The sequence below is a fragment of the Protopterus annectens genome, chromosome 10.part0, assembly GCF_019279795.1.
Source record: "Protopterus annectens isolate FY-2018-M chromosome 10.part0, PAN1.0, whole genome shotgun sequence".
Lineage (NCBI taxonomy): Eukaryota > Metazoa > Chordata > Ceratodontiformes > Protopteridae > Protopterus > Protopterus annectens.
This window is the reverse complement of record NC_056744.1, coordinates 95,714,220-95,739,012: the sequence shown is the minus strand read 5'-3', so window position 1 is coordinate 95,739,012 and position 24,793 is coordinate 95,714,220. Positions and strand designations below refer to the sequence as shown.

Sequence of the window (24,793 nt, the reverse complement as noted above, 5' to 3'; positions counted from 1 at the left end):
GCTTACTTTCATATCCCTATTTATCCGTACTGCAGACTGCATTTGCCTTCCTGTGAATCTGAGAGCTATAGTATGTCTTCCTCTAGATACAAGAGAGACTGCACAAGGGTAACAGAGTGATAATGGCTGATTCTAATAGCACATAAGTGCCCAAGCCATCCAAGACACACATTCCTGGTACAACTAAAGTGTTATCCACTTGAGTTTCTTCATGTTTCCAAAAAACTGGTCTTATATCAGAGACCATTTCTGCATCCAGTCCCCCAAATTTCATAACTTGTATGTTTGGAAAAATTGCTTTTAGTTAGGAAACAGCTCAACATATGTAAGAGGAAGGCAGAAAACCTTTCACTAGGAATTGAAGTCTTGACTGAAAACTCTTTTGCAGTATTCATAAGAGATAGAGTTGTCGTCTGCTTACGTCCAGCTGGGGTACCAAAGCTTTACCTTCCTGAGGGCATACATCCAGATGGTGACCTCAGCTCGTTGGTTTTCCTTGCTTTCTAACCTTTTGACTGTGTATTTATTGTTATTAGATGTTAACTTGGAGGGATAATTGCAAAAACCTGTTCATTTGTTTGGACAGTATGAATCATCTTATGCTACAGTATCCATAAGTCTTGCAATAAAGCCTCTCCTGAAATAGATTTTGTGCTCAAAGCTATCTTATCATACTGCCTGCGTTGTCTGAGATATGAATTTCATAACAGAAAACCTAACATTTCTACCCTTTGAGAAACTCCCTCAGTGGACTTTTTCTTGTTGACATTAATATTGCCAAGAAAGATCACCGAAGTGCAAGACTGAATGTTCATTAAGCTGTGCATGTTTTTCAAGTTTATATTCTTACACGTGCATACAACTGTTGATTTTATGTAGTCCTATCTCGCCGTAATTCTTGCTGGATGGGTTCGGTACTGGCTCGAGGCTAGTCCCTATCCCATGGTGCCTCACGGCAATTCCCCAGATCTCATTTGCCACGAAAGCTTCGAGGTTGTGTCTTACTGGCTCGTTGGCTAAGTAGAATGATTTTTTACTTTAGTCTTTTTCTACCACCTTTATATATCTTAATAGTTTCTTCTATATTGTGTGACTGTTTTTGAGAGTTTTCAACCCCTATTCCCCCCATAGGACTGTACAGCCCGTTTAAATTAGAGGGCGGTAGTGCCCGTTTAAGTTAGAGGGCCTTTCCTCCCTGTGTGTGTGTGTGACTGTTATAAAAAAAACTTTTTTTTCTTTTCCTTACTCTTTATTTCAGTATTTAACAATGTCTAAAGATAAAGACAAGGATCACAAGGATCATCGCCCTTCGGGCTTCAAAAAATGTGACAGGTATGCGCAGAAAATGTCTTACAGACAGCCACACCAGTTGTGTATATTGTCTGGGCAAAGCTCATTTACAGGAATCCTACACCTTCTGTCATGCTTTTAGTACAAGAGTGTTAAACGATAGGAAGAGAAAACTTATTGACAGGGGTTCATGACCAGTTCCTTCCAGGAACAGCTGAAACTTGGTCAGGCAGCTCCAAAATCTTCAAAGAGAAAATCATCGGTCCTGACTTCGGAGCCGACCAAAAAGTCTAAAGCGTCGGAACCGAGGAGTTCTGATTCTGACTCTGCTTCATCTTCGGTACATTCCATTTCATCGGTTCCGAGACAGTCTTCAGTACCATAAATTTTGGCCGACATCGAGACTGTATCTCCTAATTTGAGATCTCCTATTTTGGAGAGAAGGAGGTCTCCTTCAGTCTCCACCAGATCCTTCAGGACCCTATCAGATGAGGACATTGAGAGGGTTGTGAAGAGGTTGCTTTCGGATCCAGCTCGGGCTAAAAAATTGACCCCTCCAGACCCAAAGGTCTCAGAGCCGTCCCCCATACTGGTCACTGTTCCTCCTTCGACTGCTTCGCTCTCAGAGCCTATTACATCAGATTCCTCTGTCTTCGACCCTGGGGATTCAGCCTGTTTCCTTGGAGCCAATTACTCTATCCTCGATGGCTCAGTCTCAAGCCGAGGGTTCTGGGAGCCGATGCTCTCGTGTTGACTCCGAGGGGGACAGTCACCCTGAGTTCTCTTTAGAACCGACCCTCCCTCTCGGAGTCTCGGCTCGACTCAGCTCAGCTTCTGCTTCAGAGCTGTTCCCTCTTGCTAGGAGTCGACCATCCACCCCCTCGGAGTGGAGGTCTTCTTTGGAGCGGGGGGGGGGGGCTTTTGAAGCTATAGAGAAGGCTTTATCCTCTGCCAAAGCCATTCCTTTGGAACCTGTGTCCCACCAGCAGCAGGCAGCAACCTCTTTCCCTCTGCCACCTCCACAGCATAGGGAACCAGAGACCCAAGTAGCCTCCATTGCAGGCGCCCCCTCTTCCGAGACCTCCCAGGATTATCCCACTGGAGAGCTCCCTCGGAAGAGGTTATGTAAGAGGAAACATCGAATCCCCTGAGTCTGTCACATCAGACACTGATTTAGTGGAATCAGAAGGGTCCCCCTAGATCTCCCTCTGAGGTCTTCTTCTCTGACATCCTAGAAATCCTTAGACAGAGGGATGATTGGAAGACCTCTAACCCTACTGAGGATGAATCAGTGTATCTTGAGGCCTTTGGCTCCCAACCTTCCACCTCTTGGGTGACACTGCCTTATGACCAACTTTTGGGGGTCATTTCGCAGAAAGTATGGACCTCTCCAGATTCAGTGGAAGCCGTCCCGAGGAGGCCAAACAAATTTATGACAGCACCTGAGGACAAGTCTTTCCTTACCAAGGGAGTTCCAGTTGATGCTATGGTGGTAGCAGCAGCCACCAAGAAGGAATTATCTGAGACATCTTCTAATATCCATCCTCCTAACAAGGAGTCCAGGACGATGGATAGGTACGGGAAGCGTATTTTTTCTTCAGTGGCATTTACACTAAGATCGCTGAATTACCTGACTCATTTCACTCGTATTCAGAGGGATCTCCTGAAAGAGTTAGGAGATACCCTCCAGGGTTCAGTAGCTCCAGGTCCCATGGACAAGGTTTCCGCGCAGCTCTCCACCCTTACTTCCATAGCTAACTCCTCTATGAGGCTGATCTCATATGCGGCAGATGGAGCGAGCAGGGCAGCCGCAGCAGGAATATCCCTCAGGAGACATTCGTGGATGCGTCTTTGTAATTTTACAGAATCCTTCACGTTCCCTTTGATGGCTCATCTCTTTTTGGACCCCAAGTGAAAGAGACTTTGACTAGGTGCGAGCAGGAAGGAAAAACCTTATCTGCAGTTGGAATCCGTTTCTCTCTCCCATCTAGACCCTATCCCAAGGGTAATACAGGAGGGAAAATGTGGTTACGCAAATCCCAAAAAGGTTTTCCTCAGGCACAAGGTCAACCCTCCCCCAGGGGCATAGGGGGAGGATATAATGGAAGACGCCACCCTCGCGGCAGAGGAGATCCGCAACATCAGGGAGACAGAGAAGCTTTTTCTGATCATCCCTTCCATCAACCCTGAAGGGTTGCCCGACTGTCTGTCTCTGGAGGCAATCAGGGGTCGTATATCACTGTACCCAAGCGCCTGGCTAACTAACACTCAAGATCGTTGGGTACACACAGTAATATCCAGAGGTTACCTGATTCCCTTTATTTCCGAACCCCCAACAAACCGGTCTCTTCCGGACGTACCACCCATCCAACTAGACCGTGCAACATCAGAGGTCATCTCGTTGCTGCAAAAAAGAGTCATCCAAGAAGTCCCCACAGAGCAAGTAGGATCCGGAACTTACTCTCGATTCTTTTTAGTTCCAAAAAAGACAGGGGACTGGAGATCAATTCTAGAGCTCAGCAGGTTCAAGAAGCATGTAAGAAAATCAAAGTTCCGAATGGTCACTCTGCAGTCGATATTTCCCTTTATTGGGAAAGACAACTGGATGTACTCAATCGATCTCCAGGATGCATACTACCACATCAAAATGGACAGGTGCTCCAGGAGACACTTAAGCTTCTGCCTGGGAGCCAGCTATTTTCAGTTCAGAACACTACCCTTTGGCCTCACCACAGCCCCCAGTGTGTTTACCAAATGCATGGCAGTGGTAACGGCTCACCTGAGACGTCAAGGATTCCAGGTGTTTCCGTACCTAGACGACTGGCTCCTCACTGCTACCACCAGGCATCAACTCATAAGGACCAGGGATGAGACTCTATCCTTGTGCCCCAGCCTAGGCATCACTGTCAACTTGCAAAGGTCAGTCTTATCTCCCTCGCAGCATATTGTATATCTAGGCTCAGAAATAGACACAACCACCATGTCAGTAAAGCTAACACAGGAAAGAGTGGAATCTCTATGCAGTCAGATCAGATCCTTATTAAACAAACAAAGAGTCCAGGCCAGAGTAGTCCTTCAAGTCCTAGGGACTATGGCTTCCGCCATCTTATTAGTTCCTTTTGCTCGCCTACATATGAGGATTCTCCAATGGATGCTGTTTGCACAATGGTCGATGCAAGACCTTCCATTGTCTCACCAGATATTAATAAATGCATACAAAAGGGATCTGGCATGGTGGTTACACACGAAACAACTTGTCATAGGTCGTCCACGTGTTTCTCCCCAAGAGAAAGCAGTTTTGACCACGGTTGCTTCCCAGATAGGGTGGGGGGGCATTATCTGGGAAAGACAGTCCAAGGTACTTGGCAAAACCATGAGAACCACTTGCACATCAATGTTCTGGAGATGAGAGCGGTGCTATATGCGTTGTAAGCACTTCACAGCTCCCTTCCCACTGGAACAATTGCGATTCAGTCAGACAACATGTCTGTCGTGTGGTACATAAACAAGCAAGGGGGAACCAAGTCTTACCTGCTTTGTAGAGAGGCCTTAAGAGTTTGGAAATAGGCGATGGATACTCAACGCTTCCTGATAGCAATGCATATTCTGGGGAAATCCAATGTAATAGCGGACAAACTCACCCAAGCAATTCTGATGCCTCATGAGTGGTCTCTGAATCCAATGGTTGCGAAAGAGATCTTTCACAAATGGGGCCAGCCTTGCTGGGATCTATTTGCCACTCATCTGAATACCAAATGCAGCAGCTACTTTGCCCTCATTCCCCATCTGGGCATGTCACCCAGGGATGCTCTAGTTCACCTCTATGCCTTTCCTCCCTTTCCACTCATACCCAAAGTAATACAGAAAGCAAGACAGTTGAGGAGTTCCTTGATCCTCATTGCTCCTTACTGGCCTCGACAAGTTTGGTTTCCTTTCCTTGGCCCTACCTTTTGGAGGAACCATGGATTCTGGACCCATCTCCAGATCTCCTGATTCATCAATCGGGATAGTTCCACCCCTCCATCCACACCCTCAAATTGACAGCATGGCTGCTCCAATTCCACGTATAGCCAGGTGCATTCCCTTATCCCCAGCGGTCAAACACATCCTAGTTTCATCCCATAAACCTTCCACTCAGAAACTATATTCTAGCAAATGGAAAAGGTTTTCCCTTTGGGCTACGAATCGGGGCTTAGATCCACATACAGCTCCTTTAAAATTCATTTTATCCTTCCTAACAACAATTTTTCATGAAGGAGCTGCAGCCGCTACAATTAGAGTTCAATTATTAGCTGCCATTTCCAGTTTCCATTTTGGTTTCATGGGAAATCCTATCATGTAACACTCCATCTGTAAAACCTTCTTAAAAGGAGTTCTTCTAGGCCCCCAATAAAACAACCATTAGAACCCTGGGACTTAAATTTAGTCCTTTCATCTTTGATGTCTGCACCCTTTGAACCATCCTCGTTGTCAAGACTTAAAATTGTTATCATGGAAAACCTTGTTCTTGGTAGCTATAACATCGGCTAGGAGAGTCTCAGAACTTCATGCTTTAACTATTCGACCTCCTTACATTATCTTTCACAAGGATTCTTCCTAAGGTATGCTCAGAACACAACCTGAATACTACCATTGAGCTACCTGTGTTTTTTCCAAACCACTCTAATAAATCAGAGTATAGACTTCACCAGCAAGATGTCCACAAGATACTGAGATTCTATATACACAGGAGCAAAGAATTCAGGAAATCTGATCAACTTTTCATTTCATTTTCTGACAAAAGGAAAGGCTTACCTGTTTCAAAAATTACTCTTTCAAAATGGCTTTCGGATTGCATATCCTTTGCTTATCAACAAGCTGCTAGACAATTACCGTTAAAAGCTAAAGGTCACTGTACTAGGGCTGTAGCTTCTTCATGTGCCCTTAGATCTAGGCTCCCAATTGACACTATTTGTGCAGCAGCTACTTGGGCAAGACCACATACGTTTGTCACTCATTGCAAATTGGATTTGGCCTCCCGGGACAGTCATCCTTTGGGTCCACTGTGCTGAAAAGTCTCTTCGCTTGAGCCACCCGGGATAAAGGTGCTAGGGACGCTGTCCCATCCAGCAAGAATTACGGCGAGATAGGACTACATAACATAAAGAAGTTATGTACTTACCATAACGTTCCTTGTTTGTGGTCCATCTTGCCTATATACTTGCTTCCCTCCCTCCAACCCCCTTCCTGTTTCTGGGGGATCTAGTGGACCTCTTTTGGGGCTGCCTGACTTTGCTCTTTATTGTCCACCTGGAATGGATTATGTTTCTAATCCTTTGCTGTATTTATACAGTTTCTTTCTTATTATTATTACCTGATAGGTATTTATTACTTTCTTGCAAACTAGATCTGGGGAATTGCCGTGAGGCACCATGGGATAGGGGCTAGCCTCGAGCCAGTAAAAGCTCTCGAGCTTTAGTATCGGCCGAGTTGGAGCCGAATATCGGCTCTGAACCCATCCAGCAAGAATATAGGTGAGATGGACTACAAACATGAAACGTTATGGTAAGTATATAACTTCTTTTTCTTCATTCCTGAAGGGAAAAAACACTATTACATACCGTGGACATAGAAATCCAAGTTGGCTACATATTCACTTTGTTTCTCTCATCTCAGTAATTTGATTCACTTTTTGTTCCCTTCATGAAGAACAGACAGAGTTGGCTAGTGTCCAAACAGACATGGTCATTGTGGCTTACTCACTGTATTGCATTTTGTTGAGACAACTACAGCAAAGCACTTTTAAGACAGTAGACTTCTGGTCAGAGTGGAAGAAAGATAAGGTGCACGGCTTAGCTCTGATGTTCTTCATGTTTCACTGTTGCAGTGATTACATTTGGATAATCTGCTGGCAGGTTGCCCTCAGTCAGCCTGATTAACAAAGTCTTGGGTCCTGCGTCGGTTGCTGTCCCCTCTTCCATGATGTCAGGTCATCAGGGGTATAAAACATGCAGCCGACGCCATTACAGCAGTCTTTCTTGCCGCACGGTGCCCAAAGCAGAAGCAGTTTGCAAGTGCCGGTCATCCGACTCCTGAAATTTTCATTTTCGAGTTTCAGATCCAAAGTCTTCTACTAAAAAGCTAAGTACCCTGTTGGGGAAACTTTTTCTTGCTCCTTACCGATGTCAGTAAAAGTTAATAATTGCATTACTTGCGGGAAGCAAATACCTCATAAGGATTTTCATTTGTATTGTATTCCTTGCCGAGGCCCTGACCATAACATACCTTGCTGTCAGTTTTGTGCTTTATTTAATCAATGCACTATCAAACGTCGGTACATTTTTGCTTCTAAATGTTTTGGCTCATGCTTTAATTATCCAGAAATGGTATCGGTTAGCAATCTGACTACTGGAATACCTTAAAAACTCAAAGAAAGAGAAAGGCCATTGAGGTCCAAAACTGCCGACGACGCTTCTCCTAAGCCAGTCGCCAGTTCGCCGGTACTCAGTGAGGCGCTTTCGCAGGCCCTGATACCTGCTACTTCTGATTCGCAGGCCTCTACTGAGACCCATTTGGAGTCTGGTATGCAGTGAGATGCTTCAATTATGGAACCCGCGGATGTCTCTACCTTGGATTGGTCTGGAGCCGCTGTGCAGGCACCGGCTTCTGAGGGTGTTTTCAGGCCTACAGATTTGTATATTAAACCGACGCCATCTTTAAAACTAAGGCCAAAATCTTGACCTATGCCTAAAAAACCGACGCCTGGGCCACGTGTGCAGGCCCCTATGCCTAAAAAACAAATGATCAAAGTGGCTGAAGATTTAATTACTCTGATCAGGGGTAGCCAACCCCCCCCCCCTTCTAAGAGGCCTAGGCAAGACATTGATTATGAATCTTCTGAACAGGATTCTATTTCTTCTGACTCTTCTAATGAACAGGAATTGTCTATACCTACTTATGAGGACTATGATCCAGAAGATTCCATTCCTTCTGCTTCTCCCCCTGAGGATTTTTCGTTTGGGGAAACTTTACATACCTTAAGGGAACATTTCCACTGGGAAAGTCAGGATTTCTCTGAATCTAAAAAGAGACTTAGGGGTTTCTTCTTCCTCAGCATAGGCCTTTGGCTATTCCTCCTGTTCTAGACATTGTTGATGATGTTTTTTCAGAATCTAGTATGGCTCCTGATTCCCTCCCTCCGGCTCCTTGTAAGCCAGACAGATACTACAGGGTTCCTGACTCCCAAAAATTCCTTTTCAAAAATCCTGTTGCAGATCCTGAAACCATTTCTCAGGGTCCCAAGGGCATTAAGGCTTCTACAGCTAAAAATCCTACCCCTTCTGATAGAGATTCCAGGGCGCTGGATAGATGGAGTAAGAAGGTTTACACCTCTGCAACCTTGGCAATCAGGGCTTTAAACTGTCAATTTCATATGCTAAAATATCAACAGCATGTCATGGGACTGCTTAAACAGAAAATGATGTTAATTTCTGACTGTGTAGAAAACAAAGATTTACAGGATTTATTGCATTCAGCTGAACAAGTTGGAAAACATACTTTGCAATGTGATTTTGATTCTTTGGAGGCCTCTTGCAGGGCTGCTGTAACTGGGTCTGTGCTAAGAAGACATGCTTGGCTCAAATAGCAGAATCTGCCTGATCATGTTAAAGCAAAGTTGTTGGCTGCACCTTTACAATAGGACCGTCTCTTTGGTAATAAGGCTGAATAAGTTTTAAAAAAGATGAAAGATAAAGCTAAATCTATGCAAACTGTGAAAGATTTCTTACAAGTGCAACCTCCAAGATTTAGTAGGCACTGGCCTGCTAAGAACTGGTCCTTTCCAGTTCCTTCGTGAGCCACTCAAGTCAAACCCAGACATTCCAAAGGCTCCAGGTTTCAGTCACAAGGGACTTTCAGAACAAAACAATGGGGTACCTCCTCTTCCAAATCTGGAAACAACAAGACACCCCCCTATAGTAAGCAGTCTCAGTGACTTCCCTTTACACTTACCAAGCACTTACCTTTTAGCCGCCCCTTTGGGGGGAAAACTGGCTCTTCATGCAAGAAACTGGCAACTTATAACCCAGGACAAGTGGGTTTTAAATATTGTATCCCAGGGATACAGATTTCATTTCCACACGTTGCCAGTTCCAAACGGATGGCCAGACCTGCCCCCAAATCAGTGGGCAGAGGCCCAGAAACAAGTACTTTCCCTCATGAGCATGGGAGCTATTCAACCAGTACCAGAAGAGGAAAAGGGACAAGGTTTCTATTCAATACTTTTCCTGGTACCCAGAAAAGACAAATCATGGCGTCCAATCCTGGACTTATCTACTCTAAACACCTTTCTGGACATTCCAAAATTCAAGATGCTGACTCTTCACCAGTTACTTCCTATGCTAGGCAAAGATGCCTGGTTGGCAACTCTAGATTTAAAAGAGGCTTACCTGCATATCCCAATCAGGGAATCTTGCAGAAGATACCTCCGCTTCAAAGCAGGCTACTTGCATTACCAGTTCTCTGCACTGCCCTTTGGCTTATCTACTGCACCCAGGGTCTTTACAAAGTGCCTGACTCCAGTAATTGCATTTTGCAGGCAAAGAAATATTCAAATATATCCATACCTGGACGATTGTCTAATTCAGGCAGAAAACAAGGACACTCTTCTAAACCATCTGGCGTTTGTAAAAAGGGTTCTAACTTGTCTAGGGTACACTATAAACAAAAAGAAATCACAACTGGTACCCTTTCAAAAAATTACATTCCTGGGTGCAAGCTTGAATACAACTGCCCAGATGGCTTTCCTTACGCCAGAGAAGCAAATTCATTTGGTGACTTACTTCAAACAGGTGGCCACAAAAACCCTGCTTTCTGCAAGGCAAATACTGCAAGCCTTGGGGTTCATGGCCTCCTGCATTCTTCTAATTCCATATGCAAGACTGCATATGAGGAAACTTCAGTGGTACTTAAAAAGTCTATGGAGTCAGCATTGTCACGGCGTGGAAACAATGATTCCTATCATACCTTGCCTGCAACTAGAGTTCCTATGGTGGGCAGACGCCTGCCACCAAAACAAGGAACTGCCATTTAAACCACCCCCTACCGCCCAAACCCTAACTACAGACGCATCAGACTATGCTTGGGGGGGCACATCAGGCAGGGTAGTGCATTCAGGGCAAATGGAGCCCAAATCAAATGCACCTTCATATCAATCAAAAATAAATGCTAGCTGTACAGTATGCACAGCCTTCAAGGACTATCTTCATCCAGGACAATTAATGATAAAGACAGACAACACCATGGTTATGTGGTACATAAACAAGCAGAGGGGTACACACTCCTACTCCCTTTACAGACTAGCCATGGCATTGTGGAACACGGCCTTGACCTATCAAGTACAACTACAAGCTCAATTCCTGCCAGGACAACTGAATACTCTGGCAGATGAACTAAGCAGAAATCTCATGGACCCACACAAATGGAAACTGGAACCACGGATTTTCAACATGTTGACACGCAAATGGGGGAGCCCAGACATAGATCTTTTTGCCTCACCCCAGAACTATCAGTTGGACAAATTTTGCACAAGAACTCATCACAAAAAAGCCTGGAAAGTGGATGCTCTATCCTTCAGCTGGAAAAACCTATCAGTCTATGCCTTTCCCCCTCTGCCTCTGCTCTCCAAAGTTCTACTAAAAGTCAAACAGGACAAACCAAAAATGATTTTGATTGCACCAGACTGGCCTCGCCAACACTGGTACCCACTCTACGCAATGTGTCACACCTTCCACCGTAGCACCTGCCTCAGACACCTTACTTACTGTCTCAGCAGAGCAACCAAATTCTGCACACACAGCTCCAAACTCTGAATCTCTAATCACCTAAATTCACCCTTAGCAAACCTGTGATGGATGTCATTTTGGAGGCGAGAAGGCCTAGTAGTAGAAAATCTTATGCTGACAAAAGGAAAAGATTCTGTGCCTGGAATCAATCTCAAGGGATAAGCACAGCAGTGCCCAACATTCCTCAGATTTTACAATACTTAACTGAGATGCTTCACAAGGGCTTGTCCTTTTCTTCCATAAAAATCCATGCCTCAGCCATTTCAGCTCATTAAAACACAGAACATCCCCTCTACTCTCATCCTCTGCTAAAGCAGTATCTCAGAGGGTCCAAAAACTTAAGACCACCCAGAAGAGCTCCAACCCCTGCCTGGGACCTCAATTTTGTATTGGAAAAGCTCACTCTCCCTCCTTTCAAGCCAGCTGCTACTGCAGACTTAAAATTTCTCTCCTGGAAAACAGCTTTCCTTTTAGCAGTCACTTCAGCTAGAAGGATTTCCGAATTACAGGCTCTTATGGCAGTGGAGCCTTTCATCATTATTAATGCGGACAGGGTATCTCTCAGGACCAATCCATCCTTCATGCCTAAGGTGGTATCCAGTGTGGCTCTTAATCAGACCATACATTTGCCAACTTTCTTTCCCAATCAACCGAACATGGGGGAGCGAATTCTGCATTCATTGAATGTACACAGACAACTTAGATTTTACTTAAACAGGACAAAATCTCAAAGAAAATCTGAACAACTGCTGGTGGCATTTGCTGCATGGGCAGAGGGAAAGGCTATTTCAAAGCAAACCATTTCTAAATGGTTTAAGCCATTGTATTCATTTCTGGTATATGCACCATGGAAAAACTATCCCCCAGGGGATCAGATCCCATTCCACCAAGGCTGCATCTACTTCTACAGCCTTTCTCAGAGGTGTTCCTACTAGGGACATTCTAGAAGCAGCTACCTGGAGCTCAGTTCATGCGTTCACCAAACATTACCAGTTACCACTTTTCTCTAAATCCAGAGCTGGCTTTGCCTCTGCTGTCCTGCAGGGCCTTATAGCTGGTCCTAATGCTGTATAATTCCCTCCATCCAACCATAGCTTTAGGAATCTACCCAAATGTAATGACTGCATCAGTGAAACACAAAGAACATAGTACAGTTTTGTGCACTTACCATAAATGTAGCTGTTCGAGTGTATTCACTGTTACAGTCCTGGTTACCCTCCCTCCAGCCCCCTATTTTTCTTTGGCAATACCTCTACTTTCTTTCACTATGCTTAAAAGCCCTTTTGGTGTATTTGCTTTTGGGAGTGGAGGTATATTTTTGTGTTTTTAATTTTATTTGCTCCCCATTTGGGGGGCACCTGACATCTGGGGCAAGAAAAACTGATGTAATGGCGTCGGCTGCATGTTTTATACCCCTGACGACCTGACGTCATGGAAGAAGGGACAGCAACCAAAGCAGGACTCAAGACTCTGTTAATCAGGCCGACTCCTGCCAGCAGATTACTCAAATGTAATGACTGCAACAGTGAATACACTCGAACATCTACATTTATGGTAAGTGTACACAACTGTACTTTCTCCTCACTAAATAAAGACTTATGATATTTGGCAGCAGCAACAGTAGTCAGTGCTTTACACAGAGGCTTATTGCAGCTTGATTCATCCAAAAACTATTTTGTTTATTTTTCTTGTGCCAAAAAAGAAAAGTCAGCATTTGACAGCATTTACAGAAGAAGCCACATAGTCTGGGCAGTTTCCTGTTGCATATTCAGGCATTGAGTACTTCTCGGCAGATGATACAAATGTTAGAAGGGGGCACTAATTTTGAACTGATCATGAATCACTTGCAGAAGATATCACTGAGAATGGATGATAAAATAGCGGACATGGAATTTTTTTTTATGGAGGTAGACGCAGGTCTTAATGATACCTCTGTACACTTAACTGTTATGTGGGCTAACACTGAACTGTTGAAACTCAAACTGATTAAGAAGACAGAGGTAGAAGAAAACATTTCAGGTTTTCTGGAGTTCCAGAAAAGGAAGAAGAGAGAAACTATGCTAAGTATGCGATGCCTAAGTTGCATGAATGGAAGACTGTGATGCAAATTGAATGCGCTCATGCAGTGTTTTTGCTTCTTTAGTTGAGAGTTTAGTTCCCACTCCAGCACTAGTAAGGTTTGAATCTTTCCCCTTGGTGCAGAAGGTACCATCCCAGTTATGAAAGCCAGGCAAGCAGTTGCTGGTAGGAAACAGTACGAGTTTCTGAGAGACTCTTCAGCAACTGCTAGAAGTTATTGGGCAGTACTTTAGACAGTAGTTCACCTTTGCCACCAGAGGAAGTTAGTTAATGCTCCTGTACCCTTCACAGTTGAAGATTTTTTTCTGCAGGGTACAGTCACCTTTAATTTAGTGCTGGATTTGACATCATGGATTTAGTAGTTCATTATGGAGAGAGAGGCAGAGCTGACCTCCTTGATCACATCACTATACATATGGGCATACAAATACTTTAGGTATGGACAGTAATGCCCTTTTAGCCTTAAAGAATGTCAAAATAGTCAGACCCATAGTAAGCTCACAACCTGTTCTTAAAATAACTAAACTAGTGCTTTCTTTAGTATAATATGGTAATATATTCCAGGTATTAGCTGCTCTATCATAAAATCAGTTACTACATGTGTACATTCCTGTATAGTCTCCTACACAGGTTGTCTGATTCTCTACTGCTCTTTGATACCCTGAGCATTCCCAGAGGTGGTTGTTTCTAAATGCCTTTTGTACCTGAATAAGGTCTCCTCTTAAACATGCATATGAGACATTGTACAAGTTCAGATATTTTAATCTCTCATAGTAGCATAAACTTTTTAAAATAGATGTTTTTGGTGTATTTCTACTGTACTCTCTTCAGTTTATTCATGCAATTTTTCTTAATAATTTTCCATATTATTCTGTACTGAAATTTGAGTCTGATGCATCTTGCAAACAATGATTTCATCATTTCTGATTTCCTAGACTTTGTATTTTTTTTACTCAGCCCATAGTTTTATAACTATCAATAGCCAATTTGTTGATATGATCAGAAAAACTCAAAAACTGGGTCTACCCACGTACTCAGGTCCTTAAATGAATCCACAGTTTCAATCAGTGTGTGCCGTGTTAAATATTCACCCCTTAGTCTTTATCAAATATCATCTACTTGATTTTTGTTGTATTTATCAGTTTATTATTCTTAGCTCAGAAAAGGAACTAAATCAGACATCTTCGCAAAGCAGATTTAATGGAGCCACTTCCCTTGTTTTGTAGGAGGTTGTTGGACAAGCAAAAGACAGCACTGACAGTCTTTCTTGCATTTCCGGATCAGAGATAGTCTGCACAGTTACAGCACCCGAGTTTCTCATTTAGTAAAACGTTTTGGACTAAGTAAAGCCCCTGCTGCATTACAGTGGTTTGGAATTGTCTTCTGGATTGTTTAAGGGAATTTGCTGCTGAGGACATTAAACTCTGTCAAAAGGCCATGAAAAAGTGGTTAATAATGACATTAAGAATGGACACTTGAGCAGCTAACGTGGTTTGGTAGACGCTGAATTTTAAGTTAGATATTAGTGTCAAAGTCTGCACTGCATAGAATTAGATCTGTCTCGATGTTATTTTTTTAGATTTAGGATTGTTTTCTGGTTAAGTGAAAGAACCCTTGGAAAACTGGTGTAGGTATATGCTGTGCCTACAAGATTAAATTCTGGGAGATTATATTTGTAGAGAATTTTAATGTTGAGTGCCAACTGTATTATTTCTTAATTTTTGGAAAAATAAATTTTGTTTTCTAAAAAAAAAAAAAAAAAAAAAAACTTTCAGTCACCATCACCATTACAGTGAAACTGCTACTACTTCTGTGTCTTATTTTAAGAATGTCTCTGCACCAGATGTTTGTGAAGATGTGGTCTTGAGAAGAATCTACTCATTTACTAAACTAATCAGGTTTCCATATAGCTTTATTTGAGACGACTTGTCTTAGCTGTCCACATTACTGATTTAGTCTCAGAAATGCATGTGATTCTGTCCATGTGTTATATTTACTGCTACAAGAGTCCTTCCTGAAAGAAGATAGTACATTAGCAACCATTATTCATTATAACACTAAATTTTTGGTGCAGAGTCTCTTGCAGTAGTGTGGATATCCACTCACTACCTCCATTTTGGATTTCAGTCCTTTTAATTTACTGATAAATTGCTGTCATGTTGTAGGCTTGGTGTATTTGCAGTCTTCAGTTACTGCACTGATTTTTTATTGTATGTAACATATTTCCCACTTGAAAAACTGAAGACAGTGAGGAGGATTGCTGCTTTTTACGTGGTAAGTTGCCGCAGGTGCTAACTAAAGTAAGAGCAGTGAAAAACTAAGATTACTGTCACATAGGTGGGCCATTGGCTGCTTGAAAGTCAGGCCATAATATGAATAAGATTGGTAAGTTGAATCCCGTTTGTTTTATTTAAGATGAATTTAATACTGTTTCTATAAGATAGTGATGGTTAACTGTTTAACTTGGAGTACATTTCACTATTATCTTTACCACAAAAAGCTCTTGAGGCTGTTTTAGAAAATCAGTAACATAATTCAAATGTTTGAACAAATAAATAACAGACAGAGGCTTACTTCAGTTATTTATTCTGCTTTAGTAATTCACTTTAACTGACTGTCTGTTAGTTAATATTGCAGAATTGTCCAGCATCACTGTATAGCATGTAAAATATCCGCAGTAAAGTATTCTTTTTCATTCCTTTGTTCATTTTTATTGGTTACCTCAAACTTAGAATGTTTTATTAATGGAAGGATACAACGCTACAACCCTGTGGTTGGTAGAATGAAACTTGGAAGCTGGCATAGTCAGCTATGTGGCCGTAACCAGTGCATTAGAGAATAATTATTATTGTGTGCTTTTTATGTAATACCTAGAAAAGAAAACATAAAGAACTAAATTTTAGAAAAAAAAATCATGTTATACAATTTTTTTCTGTCAAAATGGTATAAAAGGGGGGAATGACAGGAACCCAGTAAATGGGCATGTATTAAAATCCTAAGAGTTTTGTAGTTATATTTCTAGACATACATATTCAGTTTATACAGGAAGACTGGACCACTGAGGACACACAAAGCTGTGGATGTAATTTTACAGCTCAGATGTTATGTTTCTAGTAACTACTTGTAGCAGGTGACTGTCATTGCTGGTTTTCATGAAAGTGTCCAACTGCAATTTATATGTGTGTGTGTTTTTTTTCCCTGAAGGGAGAATAAAGACATAGTGGAATTTGCACGAATCCATCCATCCAGTGGCTGTCCTGGTGATCTGGCTTCACACCTCATGGTAGGAGGTAGCTCTTCTTTACAGTCTAGTCAGCTGAGTACTGACCCAACAACACATGCCCACCCAGCCCATCCTCATTGGTTGCCAAGAACAGGGAGTCCATCTCTTTGGATGAGCGGACACTCTTATGGTTGGTATTCTGAAAGCATTTGCTTTTTATCTTCTGCAAGTAACTATTAGTTTAGTCTGTAATGTAATAGATTATTGTAGCTGTTAAGTTGGTTAACGGATCATAATCTTAAAATACTTAAACTTCAGATATGAATGAATGAATTTGTTGTAGTTAAGAATTTTTTCCTCAAATATTTGTCCTAATACATTTAAGGAGAGTAATAATTAGAAATGGCATTTAACTGACTTTTGATGACTAATGAGTAATTTTGGTAATGTAAGGTGACTTATCTTTAGACAACTTCTTTTAACTTAGTCTAGGAGTGTATAATTAGGTGTAGCAATCATCTGAAATTGACTTCTGAGAGGAATGAGCAGCTGTCTTATGTAAACAGTTGTAATCTGTAATGTAACAATTTTTTTGTATTTGCTTGTTAATGTATTAAAAGATCAAAGTTTAAGCTTTGCTGAAAAATATGTAAGCTTTGGACAGGAGTGAATTGGTTGAGTATTAAAGAATTTTTAGCCATAGAAATTTGTTCTCATTTGGTCAAGGGTAGAAGTAATTAGTTTTGGTGATCAACTGACTTTGATGAATAATGATAAATTGTTGAGATTTGGGGAATCTTTAGCGTTAGACCATTTGCTGTAATTTAGTTAAGGAGAGTATAGTCAGACGTGATGATCAACTGGCGCTGTCAGCTAATGAAAAATGGGCTGCCTTCTTAGTCCAGGTACAGATAAACAAGCTCCTATAATGCAGTCAGTACCACACTGGATGACACTAGTTTTCACACTTTTGTTTTAACATGAGCGGATTTCAGATTGCATTAACTCTTTTGTGTTTTCATTTAAATGCTGAAGTAAATGTGATGTTTTCCATCACAACTCTTAAGATACTGTTGACTGGAATGGTGCAGATAGCACTTGTTTGTGCTTCTTATTTTCTCCTGAAAAGGTAATCTAAATGTGAACTGATTGTATTCATTTGAACTGCTTGTGTTTGATTGATGAAATAATTAGTTGTATGCTAAATAAAGTCCCACATGATGATCTGTAGAAAATGTGGGCGTGAGAAGGTAAATTTGACTAGCAAGCTAGTTAGTTCGATGTGGAGATGGATAAAATATTGCTTAAATAGTGGGTGAAATGTCATAATATGAAATGATTCAGTTAAGGAAGACTGTTAGATCATGACACCATAAGCCTAAATAGGGTAGTTGTGTACTGGGTTAGTCTTTTCAGTAAGCACTTGTTTATTTAAATACAGCAAACATTTATACATGTTTTTTTTTAAATATCTTTGAATGTTTGCTGATAGTTTTGATCATTTGGTTGTACAGCTGTATTGTGAATAGGCGAAGTAAATGTAAAATGCATTTGTTGTTGCAGTGGACCAAGTCTTGTCCAAAGCTAGTTCTCTTACTTGCCCCATTGCTTGCTGGGATAGCTTTTGGATCCCATGCAAACTTAGGAGGATTAAAATGGATATTGGGGTATGAAGGAAGGAAGGAAGGAATAAATGCACCTGCTGTGAAATGTCCCATCCAATTAAAAGAAAAAAATGTAATTATTTGTGTGTGCAATATACATTAAAGTTAACTGTAACCATTTAGATATACTGAATAAAAAAAATGCAGATGGTTGCTTTTTTGGGGGGGGGGTAATTATCAGATCATAAACATGTCGTTTAGCCATTTATTTCCATATGCATCTCAGTTTCAGATTAAACCATATGTTAATGTAGGGTGAAGACTACATGCCTCCTGTCTAAACTCAGTGGTAGGATAGGATAGATCACTGAACCACTAATAGACTTTTGGCGTATCTATTTTGCAGAAAGCTGTAGAAACCAATGCAGCATGGTTTCCCTGGGTGGTGGTCATGCCATATCAACCACTTAGTAGTAAGATACTTTGGTTTAGGCAAGAGTGGTGGACATATTATATCTGCGTTTTCTGCAAATTGTGCTGCACAGAAAGTTGTTAGGTAAACTGCAGTGCACTTGAGGCAATTAGTTGGGATGTAAAAGACACAGGTCTGTAATTATTGTGTAATCTTTTAGAGTGGAGCTTGTGCAGTGGGTAGTTACTGGGATCCGAGCTGGGACTTCACCTTTTCATCATCATCTTCTTCAGTGGTGCTGAGTAGGAATTGTGGAGAACAGAGCACATTATCATTGAACTGACTAGCAAATCCTCACTGAAAGAATCACTGTAATCAAAAGTGTCTTTCTTTGTGTTGCTGGATACTGAGTATGCCAGTTGCTAAGCAGTAATGCTGTATATTGTTACTTGTCCAATGTATTGTTTCTGTAATATTATCAAGGGATGGTCTATAGGGAGCAATTGATATTACATAGAAATGACTCTTTGTTTAAACAATTCCAGAATTAGGTGTGGGGTCACAACACTCCATAAAGGGGTGCTTCCCTCCCTGCAGAAATGCTTATTATTTTTTTTTTGCTCTCTCTCTCTCTTTTCATGTGATATGTGTAGCGCACAGTAAGGGAATGACAACATGCCTTTACTGCGTAGCTGTATAGGAAAGGTACAATCTGAAGTAGTTGACTTCATTTGATCTTTAACCTGTGGGTTACGAATCCATCCGAATCGGCCGCATATCCAGCATCTGATCCAAGCTCAAAGCTCTGCCCCTTACCCATAATGCCCCTGTCTCCTTTCTCCCTTCAGATCTTATTTGCCGTTGAAAAGTAGGCATCATGCTCTGAGTTCTTAGCTAGACGTTTTGGGGTAAGTGAGTGGATTTTACTCTTTTTGCTACGTTCCTTAGCTGTTTCTTCCTATCTTTACTGTCTTCCTCCCATCATGTAGTCGTCGGTATATATAAAAAAAAAAAACGTTTTTCCGATCTTTTCTATAGTGGAGAGTGTGTGTGTGCGCGCACGCGCAAGAGTTCTGGGCTTGTCTTGGGATATGGCAGAAACTCCTAAGCTAGGTTTCAGAAAGTGCACAGAGTGTGGTCATAAGCTCACTCCAGCCGATGGCCACACTCTGTGCGTGGTGTGTCTGGAGGCGGCCCATCTACTAACCTCCTGTCCTATCTGTGCCGGGTTTAATCCCAGGGCACTGAAGAACAGGAGGGACAAACTCATCCTGAAGGCCCTACTTCCCTCTTCAGGGACTGTAGCCCCTGCACCTCCCTGCGTCAAGTGCAGTATCAACGTCCACCTCTTCCCCAGACTTCTGGGACTCAAACTCCCGCCAAGAGGTCCGGGGAAGGGGAGAAGTCTAAGAAGGACAGGCCAAGGAAGCGGTCTCCTGACCACTCTGCTCCAGCCGTCCCTCCTGCAAAAGTTAGGCCAGATACCAGACCAGGATCTCAATGGCTCCATTCTTCCAGATTCTCCCTTGAGCTGGAGGAATCCTGGATCTGGTCACCTATGCGGGCTTCCCCTCACCAGTACTCCAGACCGGTGTCGATAGCCTCATCCTTCCACTCCACCCAGAGCCTCAGTGAAGCAGAGATGGACAAGATGATGTGGAAGTTTATCTGCACCCAAATTCAGATGGGAGTCTTGCCTGCCCCCTCTCCCTCCGGAGCGGGGAGCTTGCAGTGTTTCTTTACTCTGATCACTCCTTCTCTGATCCGGCATTTGGTCTCGGAGCCTATGAATCCAAGGACCCTCTGAGTCGAGGGGTCGGCACCGATGGTACCTTGTATCTCGACGCTGGCCATTGCCTTCTTGAGCATGTCAGATCTGACCGGGTCGGATCCGATGAGCTGTCATAGCCATAGCTTCAGTATCAGCTCCGAGCATATTGGAGCATATTTTTCCCCTTGGCATCTCGGCTCCTGGAGTCTTGGCTCTGACTCTCCCGTCAGGTCAGAGGAGAACGCTCCTACCAGCCTTTCTCAGGACGTCCATTCTCCTTTGGCCTTTGATGTGGTGGAGAGGGTTCTCTCGATTTTGTTGAGACCCTTGATCATCTCGTCCTTGGACACTCCGACTCTCTCTGTTTTGGGTACGGTCCCGACCATCCTGCCATCTCAGGGACAGCCTGCCGACGTTTTGCCTCAAGAAGCTCTTGCTTGGGAGCAGCAGGGCATTGGCGAGTCCTCCCCAGAGATTCCCACTGAGGCAATCCCTCGCAAATGCATGTGCAAGAGGAGACACTTAGACTCCCCACTGGAGTCACTCACTGAAAACACAGATTTGGAGGAAGGGGAAGGTTCCCCCCGGTCACCCCCCTAGCATGTCGTCTTTGGAGACATCATGGAACTCCTTCGTCAGAGAGGGGGGGTGTTCTGCCCAAAAACCGACCTTGGACAAATCGGTGTTCTTTGAGGCATTCAGCACAGGCTCATCTATTTCCTGGGTGTCCCCTCCCGCGGATCCCTTAATGGACCTTATAACATCTCAGGCATGGAAGGAACCGAACACGGTGGAGCCCATCCCAAAGTGCCCAGATAAAATCCTTAGCCCCCCTTCAGATCTGGAACAAAGGGTCCCTGATTGATGTTATGGTGGTGGCAGCTGCTACTAAGAAAGAGCTGACTCAGGAGAGCTCTTCAGTACATCCTCCTGACTGAGAGTCAAGGGTGTTGGATCGATTCAAGAAGTGGGTCTACAGTTCAGCCACCTTCTCAGTAAGAGCGCTGAATTACATGGCACATGTCATTCAGCTGCAGTGAGACCTAGTTAAGGAGATCGCTGAGGTGACCCCTGAGTCCATGTTGGCGGGAGACCAGACATTTTCTGCTCGTATGGCCACTCTAAAGTCGGTCGTTAACACCTTCATGCATCTCCTCTCCCATGCTACAGAGGGAGCCACTAGGGCAGCCAGTGCAGGTGTTGCCATCAGGCAACACGCCTGGCTCCGGCTATGTTAGTTCTCGGAAGCCTTCAATGCGTCATTCACCAATGCCCCGTATGACTGTTCCTCCCTGTTTGGGAAGTCAGTACACGAGACTTTAGTCCAGAGTGAGAAGGACAGGAAGACACTGTCTGCTGTTGGGATCACTCCCCCCAAAGATCCTTTTGTAGGAATCAGCAAGGGACTAAGAAGATGTGGTTCCAGAAGTCTCGGGCGTTTTCCCGGGACACTCAGGACTCACCATCCCCTAGAGGCATTAACTGAAAACTGCAAAATGCCAGCTGTTTTCCTTTGGGGCATACTTATTCCCAGAATCACCCATGTGATGACTGTAATCAATACAAGGACCAACCGTTTTTATTCCACCTTATTGTCCAAACTTAGTTCAGACTTACTTACCTTCGAACAACAACTTAAGGATAGGAAACTCAAAAAATTTCATAGGGACCAAACAGACTATGATAAAGGTCGTCCCTTTCAACATACTAGACATGTTAGGTTTGAAAGTGGTTATCATAAACTCAATACCACCCCCAAACGCAAATGTCCCAAGTCTGTCCTTAGGAAACGTAATACATATACTGATTCATCAGGGGGCGATTCCTCTTCTGGTACAGATTTGGACCTACAGCAAACCTGAGATTCCCCCATCCCCAAACGTAATAACAGTGTGGCCCCTTAAGACCTTACAAGAGGGGAGGCAGGAAACATTGAAAAAATAAGAAGTTTGGAGGGTCTAATGGAACTGTTGACAAACAAATAAACAAGCAAGCTAGAACAAATGTACTAAATATTTCTGATGTAACATTATCTGACTCACAAACTGCTTTGTTAAATAAAGGTCTTTCTTTTATACCCGTTTTTTTTTGTTCCTGAAGATACATTTGCACATGATGTAACAGCATTTTGTAGATTGCTTAATTTAAAATTGTATTTTCATGATACCAAACAGGACGATGTTGCTGCTGACAATTTCAAATACCACAAATCCACCTTTGCTCCACCTATGCATCCTTGTGTGAGTCTCTTCCAAAATAGTGTCATCAAAGATCTACACTTTACTTCGGGTATGACTCACCCTAAATCTAATAATCTCTCAAAGACAGACATGTCAACTTTACAGGAACTCATTAATAACAAAAATCTGGTTATCATTTCTGCAGACAAAGGTGGTGCTGTGGTAGTTATGAATTGGACCTAATATGATGCTGAGGCGCATAGACAGTTGGAAGATGGCCAGATATTATACCAAAATGCCTCTTGATCCAACACTTATGTTTAAACAACAAATAGATACATTTTTGGATTCGGCAGTTGAAAATGGCATCATCACACCAAATATAAAAAGTAATTTTACTATATCTGATCCCAATAGCCAGTATATTTATTTTCTGCCCAAAATTCACAAAGATCCCTTGCATCCCCCAGGTAGACCAATTGTGGCAGGCAATGGTTGTCTCACTGAACCACTTTCTGAGTTTCTAACCAAACACCTTAAACCATTATTGAGATGGGTAAGATCTAGAATTCAGGATACCACAGAATTTGTAGGTATTATAAATGAGATGCAAATTGAAGATGAATGGTTGTTATGCACCTTAGATGTTAGTGCATTATATACTAACATACCACATTGGGCAGGGCTTGATGCTATAGAATATTGGCTATATAAATCAGAACTATACAAACCTGGATTCAACACCTTTCTTATATGTTTAACTGAACATGTTCTCACAAAAAATATGTTCTTCTATGGAAAACAATGTTATCTTCAAATACGGGGTACTGCAATGGGCGCATCATTTGCCCCCATATATGCAGATCTATATATGGCATACATAGAAGAACAAATCATCTATGATGTTACACACAACATATATCTAATGGAAATTGATATTTGGTGCAGATATCTGGATGATTGCTGGATGGTGTGGAGGTCTGATGTAGAATACTTGATGGAATTTGTTGAATATCTCAATGAGAACAAATGGGGTTTACATTTCATCATCAGTTATGACCAACACAAGATCACATATTTGGATGTGCTGGTAACAAGGAATAAGGATAATACCCTCTGTACAGAAGTACTCAGGAAATATCCAGAATATAACACCTTACTCCACGCATCCAGCTTTCATCCAGCACATATTACCAAAAACATCCCCAAGTCTCAATTCATTAGGATGAGACGTATTTGTTCAGAAGAAAATATTTTCAAGGATTTCAGCAAGGATTTGTTGAACAGGTTTGAAGAAAGGGGCTACAGCATGGGGTATGTACATACAGCAAGTAATCATACTGCAAATCTGGATAGGGAAGACCTTCTTAAGTACAAACACAAATCACATAATAAAAATAATAATTTACGATTCATCACTACATATGGCAGAAATTCAAACAGAGTCACTGTTGCCATCAGACGACATTGGAACATTCTCGTAGCGGACAATGTTTTGTCACAGTATTTATCTGAAACTTGTATGTTTTCATTTAGAAGGGGGAAAAATCTTGGATCTCATTTCAGTCATTACAAACATCACCATGATTCTAATAAACAGAGTATGATTCAAACCTTTATTTCTGGAGACCAACTTGTGGGCTGCATGCCATGTGGTCACTGCAGCCATTGTAAACATGTGCTTAAAACAAAACAATTCTCCAGCAGTAATTACAGTATGATATATGACATCAGTTTTTTTGCAAATTGCAGCACGGATTGGATCATTTACATGGCCTCTTGCAGTTGTCTTGCATTTTACATAGGACAAACATCTAGGCCTCTTAAGTTACGTATTTCAGAACACCTTAGTGATGTAAAATGTTAACGGATGAGCAACACTTTGTATAAACACACTCTCAAACATACTACAGCCAGATTTCATTTTACCATCATAGATAAAATAATTGGAGACAGATCTAATAAATCTGGGTGGCACAGTAAACTAAATACAAAAGAAAAGAAATGGATTGTAAAATTAGGTGGACTCTTCCAGCCTGGCCTTAATGAATATTTATGTTTTTGTATAATGATGAATATTCATGAGCTCACCAATGAAATTTTATGACTAGTTATGTCAATGTATAAAAAGAACCTCAAAATGTTATGAATATTTACACTGATGAAGGCTAGGTTAACACCATAGCCGAAACCGGTCTGTTATTTTTGTGTTTTTTTTTATTTTGTAACTAATTAAATTAGTTCATACAGCTCACAGTTGCTGGCTTCTGCATGCTTTGTTTCTTACACAGGGATGTGTGTATGCATTTATGTCTTACCAAGATTGAAATGTGTGGGATGTTAAATAGGGTCATGTCTAGAACTTGGAGAATGTATTAAAAACAGTTATAAGCTATTTATAAAGAAGGTAGAT

The 24,793-nt window shown here is 42.1% G+C and overlaps 1 protein-coding gene across 1 annotated transcript in view; it reads left to right on the top strand.

Moving 5' to 3' along the window:
• Nucleotides 1-24,793, top strand: part of BAHCC1 (BAH domain and coiled-coil containing 1) — a 1,784,093-nt gene that overhangs the window by 1,121,737 nt on the left and 637,563 nt on the right. Inside the window, exon 7 of the mRNA XM_044085068.1 lies at nt 16,395-16,603. Coding sequence (XP_043941003.1) covers nt 16,395-16,603 — 209 coding nt within the window. The remainder of the gene's footprint in view (nt 1-16,394; nt 16,604-24,793) is intronic.